This window comes from Branchiostoma lanceolatum, chromosome 11 (assembly GCF_035083965.1).
Source record: "Branchiostoma lanceolatum isolate klBraLanc5 chromosome 11, klBraLanc5.hap2, whole genome shotgun sequence".
Classification (NCBI taxonomy): Eukaryota; Metazoa; Chordata; class Leptocardii; order Amphioxiformes; family Branchiostomatidae; genus Branchiostoma; species Branchiostoma lanceolatum.
The window spans coordinates 12,346,597-12,364,842 of record NC_089732.1 but is presented as its reverse complement, the minus strand read 5'-3'; the positions used below and the strand labels follow the sequence as shown (position 1 = coordinate 12,364,842).

Sequence of the window (18,246 nt, the reverse complement as noted above, 5' to 3'; positions counted from 1 at the left end):
AATGTGAGAACTCACTGAAAATCGTCGCCGGGGTTTTTGTAGGCTAGTGAAACTAAGGGGATCATCGTATGGCATGTTTTGCACGGTTTCAAAATGCTCAAAGTATTAAGTTATTACACAAATGTGCAAGGCAGTGTTAACTTAGTACTAAATGTCATGACGCCACTACAAGAAAGATTTAATCATTTTTTCATTTCCATATTTTGGTCCCTTATATTGCTTTGGTTGCCTTTAACAATGAATTTACCCCCACCTTGAATTTACTAGTGCTTATATTTAGCAAATACCGGTACTCCCATCTCCATGCCCTTTGACACTACGTTTTCTAATACCCCTATCAAAATCATATTCTCAGTCTTTTCATGTGGAAGATATCTATGACATTATTATTCTATAAATAGCACTAGTTGTTGTGAGGATAGCCTATCATCGAACACCGTTGCTACGCGACGCTTTTGTTGGCATGCAGCGATATACACGTATCAGGAATGGATGATAAATTATACCTTGAAGTGTCACGATAAAAATGTCGCGTAATCTATATAGAAGGGAAACACCAAGATGAATTTACCACCTATTTGGCATAGGACCAGTAACTATTACAGTAGATGCTTACGGGAGTGACACAGCTATACTTGTTTGATTTTATGGGGTTAAGAAACAAATAAGGTAAAAGAATTGATGTTAAACCCCCTACCTTAACCCCACGCGTTTTTTTTTTTTCGATTTTCAAAAATTACGCACTCGGGCACTTGTACAATAACTACCCCCGTAAGTGGGATATATTTAGCAACAACTTGAGTGACATTAATCTGTCCAGAGGTATTGTTTGCCACATTCCAGGGTGCATTTTTAGCAGTTACGCAAACAAAAAATTGCCAATCATAAATTCAATTCACAATGGATTGCATTTTGTTGTAGAGAATATATCATTCGCATTCAGAGTACTAGTGTGTCATTGGTGCATCTAAATTTAGTGATAAGTCGATAAAAAGATAATAAATAACTTAAAATAGTAGGACATATTGTAAATTTACAGAAGGCCGTGTTTCATTGAAGTTGTGAGGGAGAGGGAGGAGGTACTTATTTGATATGAATATCTAAATTACATCGTTTTTAATTATTGTTGGTGAAGACTTTTTTCTTGCTAACTTTGTCAAAATTTTGAAAATAAGTCTGTCGAGGACCACATAATTATTCTACCACGGCCTCCCGCATACAAAGCTGGTGGTAGCGTTTTTAACAACAGTGGAATTTTTGTCACACATTTCGTTACACTCAGCCAACAATTTCAAAGCAACGCAAACCTTTGGTAGTCAGCTATCATGGAATGGAGTCACTAAACGCCCGTCAAAACATTGACAACATAACAAGGGAGGGGCGCTAACATTCTTAACATTAATTCGTTACCTTTATTGCTGTTCTTTGTTGGCTATATGATATACCCTACGCGGTTCAATACAATGTCGATACCACTGTTTACTATTACGATAAGCTATAAGATATAGACCGAAACGCGAGCAAGAAAAATGGAAAGATCACTTTATAACGAGTAAGACCATGATAACAAGAAATCTCACATATCATCGTCTCCGCTTATCAACATTCTTAGCATTCTTGGTTTTATGGTGTCTGCTTGTGGGTGTAGGACTGTGTGTACGTTTGCCTTGTCACCAAGGTTATACAAATCAACAAATAACATTGGTTAACCGGTATTTGTTATCAAGTGGTCACGTTGTCTTGTACACGACGCTAAAGCCCCGATCTCACAGAACCCGCGGCACGTTGGCGACCTCGCTACGACCATGCAATTTTTTTTTCTACTTCGTTTTTTTTTTACAGACAAGAACGACGTGGCACAGCACTCAAAGTTTTCATAACCCATTTTAACGTACAGGGTACATGCGATTTGAAGGAGCGCTCAACGAATTTCATCGATAAAAAACGAAACATTTTTGCACATGTTGTGTTTTTATTCATACTTGTACGTTTTACATGATATTCTCATTATAAAGTCAAGCATAACACAAATCCAATTTAGGACGCAGCGACGCCGCCAGCGTGCCGCGGGTCTAGCTAGTGAGGTAGTGCTTAACAAGCAAGCAGCAAACGTTTTCTACCGCTCTCTCACCATACAGTACAATTCGATCATAAAACGTATTCTCTTTCAGTCATACTGCATAGATTTGCTTCTTAGTACAGAGCACATGTCGAAGGGTTCACTTTCAATACAATTCTACGGTTACGTAGCTACCCTGACTCTAATAATTAAAGTTTCTTTTCTTCAAAACCACCCAGCTAGAATAAACCGCCCAACTCGGCCTTGAGGTCACGTGAGGACACAGTTTGATCGCCTTCAACTTAATATTTATAGGAACAAATTAAGTGCCTTGGAATGTGGCAAACAGTACATATTGACACGTTTATTGTCACTTGTTTCTAAATATATCCCACTTATTCAAGGGGATTGATTTTAGACCTCCTTGATGCAACAAATGCGTGTGGCGTGACTTTTGGAAATCGAAGATTTAGTACTTTGACTTTAGTATAGGAGTAGTTCTAACTTCATGTGGGGTGAGAGTAGGGGGTAAAAACAGCAATTCGGGTGTTTATTGTTCAGTCTATGGTTAAAGAACATATTACCACAAGCAAATACTGCATTAGATCCCAGAAACCTTCTTTTCTATCAAAGAGCGTGACTGTATAGCTCTAGCTAGAATGCTGGGAACGAGTGCGAGCTCGTAAACCGTTACCAACCATTTCCATTTCCCCGAATGGTGGATATTTAGATCTTGTTATTTCATCGATAAAAGGCTGATCCTGGCTGTCCATCAAAATTAGCAATTCAGCCAATGATAGACCAGGATGCACAAGGGGAAAACGGGAATAAGGCAGCAGTATCGTTGGTCTTGATTGGGTCCCGGTGATCTCCAAGCAGATGCATGGTTGTTTTCCTACCCCCTCCACACGTCACTCTGACGCACTCGGCTGTTTCAGCTTCCTCTAATACACGTTCGTCCGGATATAGACGGGTGTATCGTCTGATACGGGCACGAACAAATATATGTTAGAAGTGGTAACAGTATGTTTAAAAGAACTACAAAAAGGGACATTCCTTTTTTGTTGAATAGAAAGCTTACCACATATAAATAGTCATAGTCTTATCTATCTAAAAGCATTACCAACGCTTACGAGGACATTGCAAAGCTAGATTATTGGCAAAGCGCCCTCTAGCTGTCGTCAAGCGATCTGCATAAAATGTACCTGCACTACAACTATAATCAAACTGCAACGTGGAAATACCCTGTGGTCGTTTTAAGGGTGTGCGTATGCAAAAAAATGTAGACTTACGTACACGTGGCGTCACGGTGGCGCAGTGGCAGGGTGTTTGGGTAAATGAGTACCTAGCTTCGGTTAAGGACGTCCCTCGGATAGGACGTTAAATGGAGGTCCCGAGTTTGAGGAGAGCCACACCTCAAGCACGTTAAAGATCCAACTGCACTTATCGAAAAGAGTAGGGGTCCTTCCTGGTGTGAGTGGTTCAAAACCTACAGTCCTATGGCCGCACATGGGACAATTGTCGTATTGAGGTCACCTGAGTTAGCGCCGAATGGCAGCCGCTCCAGACCTTGCGATCTAGCCCCGACAAGTGTGCGCTCCTCGCAATTCAGGCCCTGGCTGCAAAGAGAGAGTAGTCGCCCTACCCAATAATAATAGTCTCGTATGAAGGGTACCGGTAGTATAAGGCCCGATTTACACACAAGTTGTCGACTCGAGGCTGTGTGTGAGGAGCTTTGGGCTGCTCAAGTGGAGTTTTCCTACTAGAAAACCCTAGTTGGGTGGCCTAGGGTTTTCCTTGCAGTTCTAAGTTGACTCCAAAACCCGTGTGTAAACCCAGCCTATTAGACCCATGTTCCAGGGGCCAAATGTTACAAAATTACAGACCATACGTGCATTTCGCACATGAGTAAGGGCAGTTAGTTATTTACCATTCACCACCGTTTACCTCCAAACCAGTCAGATACCTAATCTCCAAGCAGATCTCCACGGTGCTAAAATCGTACAAGCTAGCCAGAGAAGCTCCAGTCAGCCAGGGAAGTTGTCTCCTTCTGCCAGTTGGATACGGTCTTTGCAACCGTTGGGTTTGCTTGGAGACTATCAGATACCCATCAACCCTTGGGTGTAGTGAGGAAAGTTATGTTAACGATCTTTCAATGTCTGACAAGGCCAACTAGGAATTGAACTCGTGACCTCTGAATCTTGTGTCCGCTAGCATGACCACTCAGCCATTGACGTCACTTACATAGAAAGTAATTGTGTAATTATGATGCCATACATATGCAAATATTAATGTATATGTGCAAACATTTGACATAACCCACCTCACCCTAGGCCACATTGATTTGACTATATGGATTACATCCATGCACGCATAAATTACTGTCTGTTTCCAAAAAAATAATACTTTTCGACCTTACTGTAAATCGTATAAACTTTAATAAAGAAGCTGCAAAATGACCAAATATATGCTGTATATTGCACACAAATAAACAGGCAGTAATGTCATAGAATGCCAAAGTCAATTCCAAAGTCAAAGATGTGAAATAACAAAAATAAAGAATCCATTGTTCAGTATACCTAATAAACTGTGAAATTTGAACCTTCCTGACCACTTAGATTTCATAATGGAGGATATATTTTTTGTCAAACTTTTCTTTTTTCCCACGCTTGAATCAGTTTTGAGGTTCCCATAGGATGTCATCCATATAATCAAATCAACATGCCCTTAGCACTCATAATACTAACAAGAAGACATTGTAGACCAAGAGCACCATAGTATTGGACAGGTGTGTATGAAAATAATTGGACAGAGGATAAAAAAAGATGATGAAAACAATAACTCAATTGGTGCAAATTTTATTTCCACTTCCAAATGGTAAGAAAGATTCTTGTACCACCTTAGACACAAAGACATTATCAAGCAACACCCCACCTTTTTTTGTTTGTTTTCACACAACAGTACTAACTTTAACCTTCGACTACTAAGGTGGCTTTAAGGCACCACATCTGAAGTGATTATATAGTAAGACAACAGTAAGAAGGTTAAAAACATCTACATTCATATCATACAATAAACAAAGACACTTGTATAGTGCTAAAATTTTTACAACCCCATAGGAATTATCTTTGAGCAGACTTCTGGGCACTTTTCATGTTTGCCAACTTGGCTAAGAATTCAGGCCTTTAAAAAGAGATAGCCGTCATTGTATGTCTTTAGAAATATTATCAATAGCTACATTTGACAGCTAACACAAAACTAAATGTACTATAAGTTCATAATGAATTATCTCTAGTTGACAATTTAAAAATTTTGTCACTCTTGAAATGCTTCTACGGTGCTCCAATAAATTTATACGCCTGGGAAATTTAAGTATTTTACATAAAACTTCACGCTTCCGACGTGACAAGAACCTCTGAGTTCTACTGTTCTGTGGGTTTGATTTGACAGAAGCAGAGACGAGCGCGGTCGTTGCGGAGGTTCTTGATGTTGTAGGTGTTCCCCGCGGGAATCAGGAACATGTCGCCAGACTGGAGCATCACAGTGGAGCGGTGGATCGTCACTGCCAGCTTCCCTGTCATCACCACATAGGCCTGGGGGGGAACACAGACATTACCATACATTACAATTCGTTTTACAGCATCGTGTACAAAATGTATGCCTGAAACATCTGAGAAATTCTTCACGCTTTCTATGGCAATGCTTCAATAAGTCTCATTTTCAACCTAGGTTGCAAGCTGTACTCCTCTGGCATACTAGTACATGTATTCAGTTTCTGTCTCTATCTGTATAGCCAAAATCACTGCCCTTTGGCATAACACACCAGCTTCACAGGCATGCGATGCGGCAGCAGCTGGTTTTAATAGGCCCAACAACCTGCCACACCTAACCTTTGCACATCTAGTTGCAATCGTACATCTAGCGACAAGCATGAGTCTATGTGGCCAATTCCTACTACATTTCCAGCGACCTATGGAATCTCTTAGAGAGTCTAAGACTTTCACAACATAAGGGCATTTCCAGGAACAAAACGGGATGGGATGGTAAGTGAATACACCTGAATGCAGTTGTGAATGCGTTTGAACTAAATACAGGACAGAGAGGGTCAAACTTGATCTTTCCGTCTCCAACCATTCAAGAGAAGTCATAAGAACCAAAATGAATACTTTCTGCATTCCTTCCCATGACCTACCAGTGTGTCGTTCCTGACGAACTGCGTGCCCTTCTCCTGATGCGGCTCCAGAAGGATTTGTCCCAGCCCAAATTGAGGCTGGCGCAGGGCCTTGCAGACTTTGATACCGTCCTCCTCTGTCGCCGGTCTCCCCTGCGGCCCACGGAAGTCGAACATGCTGGACGTTTTCACACAATCTGCAAAAGAAAATCAAAACGATACAGCTTTTTATTTATTCATTGGTTCAGCATGTACATGCCAGGGTTGCCCAACTAGTCGTAGGCTATTACTAAGGGCGAACCCGTGTGCGGCCATAGGACTGTAAGTTTTGAACCACTCACACCGGGAAGAACCCCTACTCTTTTCAATAAGTGCGGTGGGTTCTCAAGGTGTGGCTCTCCTCAAACACAGGACCTCCATTTTTGATGCTGTCTGGTATAAGGAAAAAATAACAGTTGTAGTGTGTGTTGGGCACATATGTACATGTGTATGTAGTTACCAGGGAAACATGGTGTCCTCTGGGTGTCCCCTGCAAAAGGAGGGCATATAATTTATTTAGCCTGAAGCCTAAACATTCTCTCAATCATTTGTTCATGTTCATTGATGACCAGGTGACTTTGTCAAATTTTTCAAGTACAGGTACAGGTCTGGGACCTGTACGTAAACCGCACACCTATACTGATGTTGCGTTTAGATACACATTCCTACTCTGAGGTCTTCTTATCATTCCTGCTAATCTGTCTGTTAAAGGCAACCAAAGCAATATTAAGGCTCAAAAAATGGAAATAAAAAAATGCTGAAATCTTTATGGTGACATTAACTAACACTGTCTAGCACATTTGTGTAATATGGTAACTTCATACTCTGAGCATTTTAAGACGATGCAAAAACATGCCATATGATGATCCCCTTAGTTTTGCAAGCCTACAAAAAGCCCGGCGGCGATTTTAAGTGAGTTCTCACATTACAATGAAGTAATATTTTTGCATCATGGACGTTGCTTTACATTGTGATAGTGTTGTTTCAACTAATGTATAGAAATGACTAAATAAATTGACTTTCCAAATCCGATTTTTGGGCCAAGAACTGCTGCTTACCAATGAGTATTTCCTCTCTTGTGGCTGGGTTGACTACAGGGATCATAGGATTTTCCACCTCTTCCCAGTCCCTGGGAACATCCATGTGGGCAGAGACATTAGGGATCGTCTCCTGTTGGAGGGGCTGTTTTGTCTTTGAACCTCCTATAGAGAAGAAAGAAAAATACATCTTTACCTAGTACTATATATCAAGTATATCTATTCTCTAACAAGGCCTAAGATAAAAGCTTGTGTTTTAAGTTTTGGTCCTGAAAAAATTTGGGTCAGTAGGTAAGGATTCTCTTTTTTTTCATTTATCATTTTTTTATCATTACATTAATGTTGTTTTGAAATTTCATCACTCAGAATAGATGTAAGATTGAAAATTTTATGTCCCTTGTCTGCGGCCGACCAAAAAAAAGGCTAGGGTTAGCAGTTTTTTGCTAGGGTTGGTCGGGTAACCAGAAAAAATATTTTTCTCTTAGGCCCAACAAGTAAACAATGAGATAGGAATGGACTTTTACAGGAAGGCATGTACACATAGGAAGGACTTGTCCCGGGCTATGCTCTACTAAAACATTTCAAGTCATCATCTGAAGAGTTTTGGTTTCGACTTAAACGAAATCATTACACAAAAGGGGGGCTCCACGATTTAGGGAAACCCAAGGAAAGACTGTCAGGACAAAGGTTTCTGATAATGTTCGATGTTGCTGCAACTTTTTGCTACCCTCCAGGGGCAAGCCATTTGAATTCGCTTTGATTTCCTTCTCCCAATCAAACAATCCTGTTGCTCTCCTGAGAAAAACAAGGAAGTGCATTTCAGTTGTGAATACCTTTTCTGGGCTTGCCTTGCACCTTTGCAATCTGTCTCTTCGTGGGCCTTCTGACACAGTCCGTGACCACTGGCTTCTTCACGTCCACCATGACGCGGCCGGAGTTTCTCCGCTCGTACACAACCCGCTCGTGTTCCCACCATTTCACGGGACCAACGCGGTTCCTTCTGGACCTACGCACTCCTGGCGTTTGGTTTTTGTTTGGTGAAACTGTAAAAAAATGCAAAAAGTTCATTTCTACATTGCTCAGTTCAACATTTTGCAAGTGACATGTTAACTGCACAAATTTTAGCAATTGGCTTAACCACTTAAAGTTTTTAAAGGCTTTTTTTTTACTATGTTTTAGGATAATTTCACATGTATTTCATCTAAAAATCTCTTGTGGTTTGAAAACAAAATAAAGACAATAATATGATAAAAGCTTCTTCCCTGAACTCCAGACTTTGCTCAAAAGCATATATGATATACGTAATATCATATTTCATTTCATTTTATTTTGTACTATATATAACATTCCCTGCCTTGAACAATCCTTTGCGTAACAATCTTAGCATCCAAGTTACAAGCTACTTACTGATGCGCAGCTGTCTACCTCCAGCAGCTGGCCCCTCCTTTGCACCTGACTTCGACTGCGTGACATTCGCGTAGTGTTTCGGGGATGTGACAGAGGCTCGTGGCAGAGATGAGGACGAAGATCGTGGCGTGTAGTTCTTACCGCCCTTCAGGATCGAACGCGAAGGTGTCGCTGCAACGGATTGAGGGAAAAAAATCATAAATAAACAATTAGATATGGCAACAGTGTGCCTTCTTATCTTATTAGTATCTTTTACTACCTTCTTCATTTTTGTCTTTCTTCATCTTTTTCCTTGACTATGGAATTGGCTTTGGCATTCTAGGACATATGTATCTTTTTCCAATATTTTTTTTTGCAATTTACAGCATATATTTTCTCATTTTGCATTCGCTTTGTACGATTTACAGTATTCTTTTTTGAAAACGGACGAAAATTGATGCGTGTGCGGATGTCATCCATATAAGGCTACACCAAGTAATTTTTATGGATGACGTCCGCGCGCGCATTGATTTTGGTCTGTTTCAAGAAAAAAAACAAGAAATTGCGCTTCCTGTAACTATGACCAAAGAGTTCCTTTTTGATTTAATATGTTTCTGCAGGCGCTAGGCCTGTAAAATCAATGGGATATGGAAAGAAACAGTCAGGACAGGACAACAACTGCTGTTCAACTTCAACTGATTTATTCAAATTATTGCTTTTTTTCATGATGGATCAAAGAATTGTTAGTTGTTACACTGTGTTCTCTCATTCAATTTGCGTCCTAACATGTGTCGTCGACTATTATATTTCAAATCTAGGCATCTTGTTTTTTTCGGCCCTTCTTGTTTTTTTTTCGCGCTCTCGCATTAGATTTAGGGTCTCCAAAGGACGTCATCCATAAAAATTACTTGGTGCAGCCTAATCAAATCAACATGGCCTAACAATGACAATAAAAGTACAACACAATTTTTTTTTACCAAAACGTATTGTCTAGCAGAGTCAAATGGACATTGTTAGCATACCTGATATAGGGAGATCATTGTTTGACAGACTGGTGTCATAACTGTTGTCTGTAGAACTGGCTGCCCTTCTTTGCCTTCCTGGCCTCTTTGCACTTTTCTTGGCTCTTTTCTTCTTCGGCTCTGTGTTTTCTTCAAGTCTTGCTGACAGGTTTGATTCTGACTGGATCTAAATATACAAATGGGTGAACAGAGGAGTTAGGAAAGCAAATAACAAAGCACATATGATGAATCAGGATTGAAGGAGGGCATGAAAATAAGTTTAAAATTTGCACAAGATAACAAAACACTTTTTAAAAAGTAGCTAGTCCTATGACTGCCAATGTTGCATCCCCACAGTACTCATTGACTTGACTGTCTAAGCACGGTCCTCAGGATTTTAGCTAGGAATTATAGACAGGGGGCCCAGAGTTCCCCAATGGGCTCTATGGATTAACAACTACCTGGTAGCCTTGTATGTCAATCAATTTACAATTTCTTGTCTGGTATGAGGAAAAAACAACAGTGGCAGTATGCGTGAAGGGGAAACATGTACATGTGTATTACCAGGGAAACAGTTCTTTGGGCGTCCCCTGCAAAATGAGGGAGTCTAATTTCCTTGTTTTCTTGGTGTAGGGCGTCCACAAGACGCCCTAACACCCTGCTAGCTAGTATAGCGGGGCAGTCCTACAGTATGTTCTATATTGATAGAAACAAACAGTAAAAACTGACCTCACTACTTTCGTTAGAAGACTGGGCAGTCGGACGTTGTTTCCTCGGACGCCCTCTCTTCTTTCGCACAGCGCCATCGCTTGCCGAGCTCTCCTGTGCAGGTTGAGAACTGAGATCTGAGACAGGAACATCCTCCTCAACAGTAGGACTGTTGTCGTAGCTGTTTCCCAAAGGACTGGCTGCCCGTCTTTGCTTTCCTGGCCTCTTAGGAACCGTAGGTCTTTCCTTGGCCTTTGTAGCCTTCCCTCTCTTCGGTTGTGTGCTTTCTTGTGCAAGTTGAGAACTGAGATCTGAGACAGGAACATCCTCCTCAACTGTAGGACTGTTGTCGTAGCTGTTGTCCAAAGGACTGGCTGCCCGTCTTTGCTTTCCTGGCCTCTTAGAAACCGTAGGTCTTTCCTTGGCCTTTGTAGCTTTCCCTCTCTTCGGTTGTGTGCTTTCTTGCACACTTTCTGCAGTTGAGTTCTGAATCTGTAAATAAGAAAGAGTAGATGGTGAACAAGTGAGTTAGGAGATGTTTGAAGAAGGCCATAAACATGAAAAACTGCAAGGAATATAATTTTCAACTGATGACTGGGAAAGAAATGCCACGACATACTCCTGAATTCTAAGTCACTATGACAGAGAAGTACAAACACATATTACAGGAAATAAACATGGTAATTATGGAAAGGCTACACTTAAAATAACCAACACTGAACTAATTGGGACGTATCTCAGTGTTGGTTATGAAAAGTTTATCCTTTCCATAATGTCATTATGTACCAATACAGATGAACTTTCATGCTACAAACACAGTAAATACTAACCTCACTGCTGTCGTCTGTGAACTGGGAAGATAAATCTTTCTTCGAACGCCCTCTCCTCTTTCCAGACCTCTTCTTGCTGAACAGTTTCGGGGAGGGCTGGATGGGAATCTCTTCATCTTCAGCCTCTTCCCTATCGGAGGGCAGTACCAGTTCTTGAGGACCACTGTTGAAACTGTCATTTAAGTCAGCAGCGGCAGCCTCTGGCTGTACTTCTTCACTTGTTCCTTCCTCGTGTGTCTCATCCACAGTTGTGTCCACTCTCGATCCTTGAGACTCGTCTTGAGACTCGATCCTTGATTGTTTTCGTCTCTTTTCTGGGCTCTGCGACGTTGCGCCATTCGTCATTTCAGGCTGAGTTTCCGAATCCATGCCTTTGTTCTTCTTTCTTTTTCTCGGCCGTTCTTCTTTCTTGGTTTTAGCTGTCTGGTTATTTTGGCTGTCTCCTTTCGCCTTCTTTGAAGGTTGCTGACTGGTACTTTTGCTCCTTTTTCCGACCGCACTTGGCTCTTTCGTGGCTTGGCTCTCTGTGCTAGTGTTCTGTCGGCTGGTTAGGTTTACTCTGAATCGTGTCATACAGAGAAGCTCGTCACCATCTTCGTCTGAGTCGATCATCTCGACGACTACGGCCTGCTTCCTGGCCCCTCTTGCCTTCTGGGTCACCTTCTTCGGGACTGTTTCCGTACGATCTGTCGGCTTCTTCTTGGCTTCATCTGTTGAAGCATCTTCTTGCTGTACTGTCTTCACTGGACCATCCCTGTCTCTGCGACTGGTCTCTATCTCTTCAGTCAGAACTTTCCTCTGTTGTTGTGTCTCCCCAACCTCTTTCTCCACAGTTTCTTCTTCCTCTGTAGTTTCTGCCGCCTTTGCTGCTGCCTTTGACTGCCGTTGGCTTCTCCGTTTCGCCTTCTTGGCTGGCTTCTCAGAAACGACGGCTTCTGTTACTCTACCAGTCAGTTCCTTATCGCTGGGCGCTGTTTCTACGGAGCTGACGGATTCCTTTGGCGCTGTGACGTTCGGAGAATCCGACGCAGCTCCTCCGAAAGTGAGCCTAAAAGTGCAACAGTGAATGAAACAAAATTTAAAGACACCTGGAATGTCAGTATAAGAAAAAAAAACTTAACACCTTCCAACTAGAAATTCAAAACCATATGATGTTGATACCAGTGTTCTTGCCAGGCCTTTTCAGCATAGGGGCCCCCTATGCTGTGATTTGGACCCCCTATGCTGAGATCTGGACCCCTATGCTGTGTTTCAACCAGCATAGGGGTGTTTCTTTCTGGGACAAACCTTGTGACCCTTCATAAATCTTATAAAAAGTTCATATTTGGCTTTGGAATGAGCCTGTGACAGAGGAAAAACTCTACTTTGCAAAATGTATCCCTCAAAATGCATGAAATTGGGTCATCAATTTACAAATTTTCCGGGGGAACATGCCGGACTCCCTACTCTGGTCATGTCTTCAGCACTCCACGTGTGACTTGCACCGCTAAAGTTGGCCTTCTGTACCTGACCCCTATGCTGTGAAAAACTTCTGGTGAGAACACTGGATACAATAACTATTACAACAAGACACGGTCTAATTACAGGGCTTAAAATCTAATTACAGGGTTTGAAATACTGAGTGCATGTGCAACTTTTGTGCACCCAAAATTGGAGCTGTGTACCTAATTTGTGGGTGCAGCGGTGCACCTAAATATTTGTCTAGCTTGCGTACGTAAAGGAAGTTTGGTACAGTAGTTTGCAGCATATTCCTGACATTTCTTAGTCTTAAACAATAGGAAAACCAATACATATATCATTCTAGCCCTTGTTTAGAAAGCTAGTACATATACTAATAGAATTTTAAGCTCTGAAGAAAGGCTATAAGGTTTGTTATTAGGTTTTGCCGTGCACCCGATTTTTTTGTCTGTGCACCTAAATCGTAGACTTAAGGTTGGGTGCAAAAATTCTATCATTATCAAAAATTCTATTTAGTTATTATTGTCAAAATTTCAACTATTCCCATAAATGAATATCGAGCCTTGAATTACCTTTTCTTGAGTGCGGCCACAGGTTTGACGACAGTGTTGGGGTTCTGGCTGCTGATCTTGCTGATGGACCCTGATTCGTCGGCGGTGAAGTTCATGGTCGACATGTCAGCGCTCTGCGACATGACAGCGCTCTGCGACATGACAACGTGGTCTTCGTCCTGGCTGGGACTCGCTTCTGTCGCGGCTCTTGAAGCGTCCGACTGGGCGGAGCTTAACGCAGAACGTGCAGGGGTAGAACTGTCCTCTTGGACAGGAGCGGAATTCGCCGTAGAGGTAGGACCGTCGACAGATGTGGCACTGGCAGCAGAGGAAGGGCTTCCCTCGGGGGCAGAGCTTAGGGCAGAATGTGGAGGAGTAGGGCTGGCAGCGGAGTTCTCAACAGGATCCGGACTGGCCGTAAGCGTATTACCGTCAACAGACGTGGAGCTCACATCAGGGGTAGGGCTTCCTTCAGGGGCAGAGTTTACACCAGGGTCTGGGTTCTCCACAGATGAAGCGTCCTTAGCTGAAGGGTTTTCTGCAGAGGCAGATTTTGCTGCAACAGGGTCTGGATCGTCCACAGGAGCAGCGTTCTCAGCGGGACTGACGTCAGGGCTTATCGAGGCGCGTGACAAATCAGAGTCTGGCTTTATGGGCGAGAACGATGACATCCTCCTAGGTCTGATATCCTGGACACGAGAGAAAAAAACAAGAATTTTTATTATTACAGAGAGAAACTACTTCGAAATTCAGTTCACACGGGGCCTGAAATACCACGCACATGTGCAAGTTTGTTCATGTAAAATTGGAGCTGTGGAAGTAATTTTAGGCCTGGCTGCACTGTTGCGAGTTGCTTTACTCAATGTACTACCAGTAGAAAAACAATGTCCTTGCTTACACATATTATGTAAACACACACACACTCAGTCAGTCTTGTAAATTTTCAATAAAATTCCCGAAATCAACACCCAAACAAACAAATTTATGAGTTACCAATACTTTAGCACTCTTTTGCATCAATAGTCAACTTGTTTTATGAGCCTGAAACGTAAAAACCTGTATTGTGTCCTGGACATTTGAACAAAGGTACTAAACAGCTGCCATTTTTGAAACCTGTTTTGGGTGCAGCAGCGCTCCTATCTGAATTTTGAAAAACTGCAGATATTATTTTTCAAAAATGCTTAGCTCATGTACTAATCATCCTCGTTCACCAGGACCCTTCCGCTCCACGTTACATCGCTCGCAGAAAGGGCCCTGGTAACACGGGATGGCATCCATGGTTATTACGATATCGCCACCAAAACAGCTTCAGCCAATCAGAGGGGTTAAAACCCGTTTGCTTCCTCTCATCGGAAGCGAGCGCGCAAAGAACGCTGGGAAGCTATCAACCAATCAGGTTACGTGTTACGGCTAGCTCATTAATTATTCATGAGCTACAACTGCCGTTTGTCCCAAATAAGGGTTAGCTCATTAATTATTCATCAGCAAGTCTCGTCGACCTGCAATAACCATGGATGCCATCCCGTGTTACCAGGGCCCTTTCTGCGAGCGATGTAACGTGGAGCTGAAGGGTCCTGGTGAACGAGGATGGTACTAATAAGAGGGTCGATAATAATTCCACTTCCAGCAACTTGTTTCAGTCGCTACTCTATTTCTAGGGGCACAATAAAGTAATATTGTTAAGATTGAATTCATGTTTTAAAATTTGTACATGTTGTATACTGAGAACTTTTGTGTTTAGTACTGATTATTGTTAGTATTACATATTTTGAATGTAGATCTTAACAAATTGCATGTAATATTTTTGCCAACATGTAATGATATTTAATTCATATTATTGTGCATGTAACAAAATGGAGAGGAAATATTGGGTTAATAGTTCACTACTTGAAATTTTTTTACAAATTACATGTACTTGCACAATAGAATGTTTACAATCCTTATCAAAAGTAAATTTTGTTTGCTGTCAACAATACAAAAATACTTAGGTTGTACGCATATTTTTTGTGCAGAACTCAAGCTTTTCTAAAGGAAGGTTTAATCAACAGCGAAGTGTTCTCTGCTTTTGAAATACACTTAAGCCAAAATCAAGACATAGAATATTCTAACTCACCTTCTTGGCTTTGGGTTTCTCAGGGGAGGGCTCAGTGATGATTGAACTCTCCTCGCTTTCTGTTGAAACAGGCAAAAAATAAAGTTATCATCACAAATAAGAGTGTGTAGGTATATACAGAATACAACACGGTGTGTTCTGTGTCGTCCGAGACACAATCCCGGGCGACCTGACCCACTGGACGTACATGCCCACCGAAAAAAAACACATTTCACAGAAGTTGACAAATTTGGCATCCTCAAACAGAATATTCGACATCAATTCCAACTTCCATTATTCAGTATCCGATTTTTGCATGTTGGAATTGTTTGATGGAACCCCATGAATTTTGTCAACTCCTTTGTGAAATGTGTTTTTTGCAATACAACTTCGAAGCCTCACAATACCATAAAATATTCTATATAGCTACAGCCTATAGGTCCAGTGCTAGCGCTACAGGTCCAGGACACCCAAATCCAATGTTATCCCGGGCCCAGTTTTGACATAATTTCAACTTATTATATCAATCAAGATATTATCAACAGTACAGTGAAGCTAGAGTGTGTAGGTATGTACACCGTATAGTAGCTAAGGAAATGTATGTGTCAATATTACTATTATCAGTCCTTATGAAATTATGTAAAGAATATATCATCCCCCCCCCCCCTAAAAAAGACAATGAAGAAGCTACATTGCCAAAACATATGTCTACCCTCAAGTGCCTACATGGCTCTTCATAACAATACATTCGCTTTTGCATTGAAATGCAAATACAGTATAAATATATTATTGTTGTGGAAGGAGAATGTCTTTAAGATACATACCTGTGTCTGAGAAGTACTCACTGATCAGCTCAAAGCCATGAGCATCTTTCTTCATGTCCCTCTTCATCACAATACCTGTGCGCCTAGGGACAGACACAACAGCAGAGGATTTGTACCTATCATTTAGGCAACCAAAACTTTATAAGTTTATTACAGGTTTGCGTAGCAAAACCTTTGTTGGATCCGTTGGCATGTGTGGTGGCCGCAATCTTGAATTGTGACGTCACAGGGTCGCGATACCATTTTATTGGGAGGGGTGTTTTTTGGGGCCGCTAGCGTTCTCTCTATTTTTAACAAATCGGCACACAACTATCACACATTCAACTCAAATGAAAATAAAAATTCAAGACCAATTTATGTTTATAAAAAGACCCTGTAATCGCTAAACTAACATAGCAAACCTGAAGTTATCAGTGTTCTCGCCAGGCCTTTTCAGCATAGGGGCCCCCTATGCTGTGATTTGGACCCCCTATGCTGTGATCTGGACCCCTATGCTGTGTTTCAACCAGCATAGGGGTGTTTCTTTCTGGGACAAACCTTGTGACCCTTCAGAAATCTTATAAAAAGTTCATATTTGGCTTTAGAATGAGGCTGTGACAGAGGAAAAAGTCTACTTCACAAAATGTATCCCTCAAAATGCATGAAATAATGTCTCATTGGGTTATGAATTTACAAATTTTCCGGGGGAACATGCCGGACTCCCTACTCTGGTCATGTCTTCAGCACTCCATGCGTGACTTGCACCGCGTAAAGTTGGCCTTCTGTACCAAACCCCTATGCTGTGAAAAAATTCTGGTGAGAACACTGGTTATACATGTATCTCAAAAACCTAACTTTTTTACATATTCATGTACTTTCTTGGAAAAAAAGGAGGTGTAAGATGAAGGAAAGACTATTAATCATAAATCAATTAATAAACTAGATGCAGCGTACCGTCCGATTTTGGGATCTCTCTGCCACGGATACGTCTTTTTGGTAAGCTGCTTTCTGTCACCCTGTGATATAGAAGAATAACATTTCACATATCAGGGCATCACCCGTGGGGGGATTTAAGTAAGGTCTAATGATATGTCAGATTACCTAAAATAATGAGGTATAATTCAATTTGCAAATAATTATATTTCAGGAACATAAAAATGTCCTTGGTAATCTTTATATAACATCCTTGATCAAAAAAAATTAATGTCAAACATTTTGTAATCTGGCACCGATCCTTTTCAGGCAGCGTGATGACAATTTAAAAATGTATGATTAAGAGTGGAAAACAACCATAAACACAAATTAGCTCACATAGTTCTGGAAATTCTAGCTGACAAGATTCCTTGGTACTGTAAAAACTTGCTATCAAAATTATTTCAGAAAAGCTGTAATTTATCTGTTTACATACAAGTGTCTACCTGCCTATAATATTTTAGCCTGGTCCATAAAAAACTATGGAATGCTATGCGCAAATCATCAAATGGTACAAAACCTACTGAAGCGTTATCGACCACCCTATAATTCCCAGAGTGTCTTTATAACTTTTTGTCGCCTTGGACTCATGTAATCACATATGGTAGCCATTTTGAAAGTCTTGATAGTTTTGGAGGGAACGATAAGACAACAAAAACTCACCATCGCTCCAGCTGTGTTGTGTAGAGAGCGCAGAGCTCTCCGTTCTTTGTCACTCATGTTGTTCTCCACTGCTTGGGCCACGATGTGTGAGAAAACAGAGTTAGAAATCACTCGGTATTTCGCAAAATTCAATCGACATTCACGAAAAACAAAAATGACCGCCAAACGGCAGCTTCATCTTTGCCGCTAAGACAGCCTCGTTTCAAATAGCAAGCTGTGATTCGCTTATTGAGATGCAAATTTAGCATTACAGGGCTCTGATTGGCTTATTGGTTCTGAGCAGAATGGATCGCATCATTGGTCAGTTTTCTTGACCTACGGTAAATTATGGACAGAAACATTTTGGATATAGGTGCATTAAATATTATTTATAATTGTTCTTTCTAATAGCTAGATGATACAAAAAAATCACATTGACATTATCATAAAATATGTTGAATAAGGTCATATGGTCATTTTACCCAACTGACTCACTT

At 41.2% G+C, this 18,246-nt stretch overlaps 1 protein-coding gene across 2 annotated transcripts; it reads right to left on the bottom strand.

Annotated features, from left to right (window-relative positions):
• Positions 1 to 5,006: 5,006 nt before the first annotated feature.
• LOC136444425 (centromere protein C-like) lies at positions 5,007 to 17,984 on the bottom strand. Of its 2 annotated transcripts, XM_066441972.1 has the most exons (13): positions 17,771 to 17,984; positions 17,090 to 17,151; positions 16,157 to 16,239; positions 15,354 to 15,412; positions 13,262 to 13,929; positions 11,232 to 12,279; positions 10,423 to 10,893; positions 9,715 to 9,880; positions 8,714 to 8,884; positions 8,140 to 8,349; positions 7,328 to 7,471; positions 6,252 to 6,427; positions 5,007 to 5,652 (listed from the first exon to the last, which is right to left on the bottom strand). In XM_066441972.1, exons 1-13 carry the CDS (start codon positions 17,825 to 17,827, stop codon positions 5,482 to 5,484), a joined length of 3,486 nt encoding a protein of 1,161 aa, XP_066298069.1. In that variant the 5' UTR covers positions 17,828 to 17,984; the 3' UTR covers positions 5,007 to 5,481. The 2 variants fall into 2 exon arrangements, with proteins under 2 accessions (XP_066298069.1, XP_066298070.1); XM_066441973.1 differs by lacking the exons at positions 15,354 to 15,412; positions 16,157 to 16,239; positions 17,090 to 17,151; positions 17,771 to 17,984 and adding an exon at positions 14,234 to 14,353.
• Between the last annotated feature and the right edge of the window lie 262 nt (positions 17,985 to 18,246).

Coding starts and splice junctions, on each gene's coding strand:
- LOC136444425 (XM_066441972.1), bottom strand. CDS start 17,827: ATGAGTGACAAAGAACGGAGAGCTCTGCGCTCTCTACACAACACAGCT. Junction 8,350..8,713: donor AGGTAGACAGCTGCGCATCA/GTAAGTAGCTTG, acceptor ATTTTTTTACAG/TTTCACCAAACAAAAACCAA. Junction 6,428..7,327: donor AAGAGAGGAAATACTCATTG/GTAAGCAGCAGT, acceptor TTTCTTTTGCAG/ATTGTGTGAAAACGTCCAGC.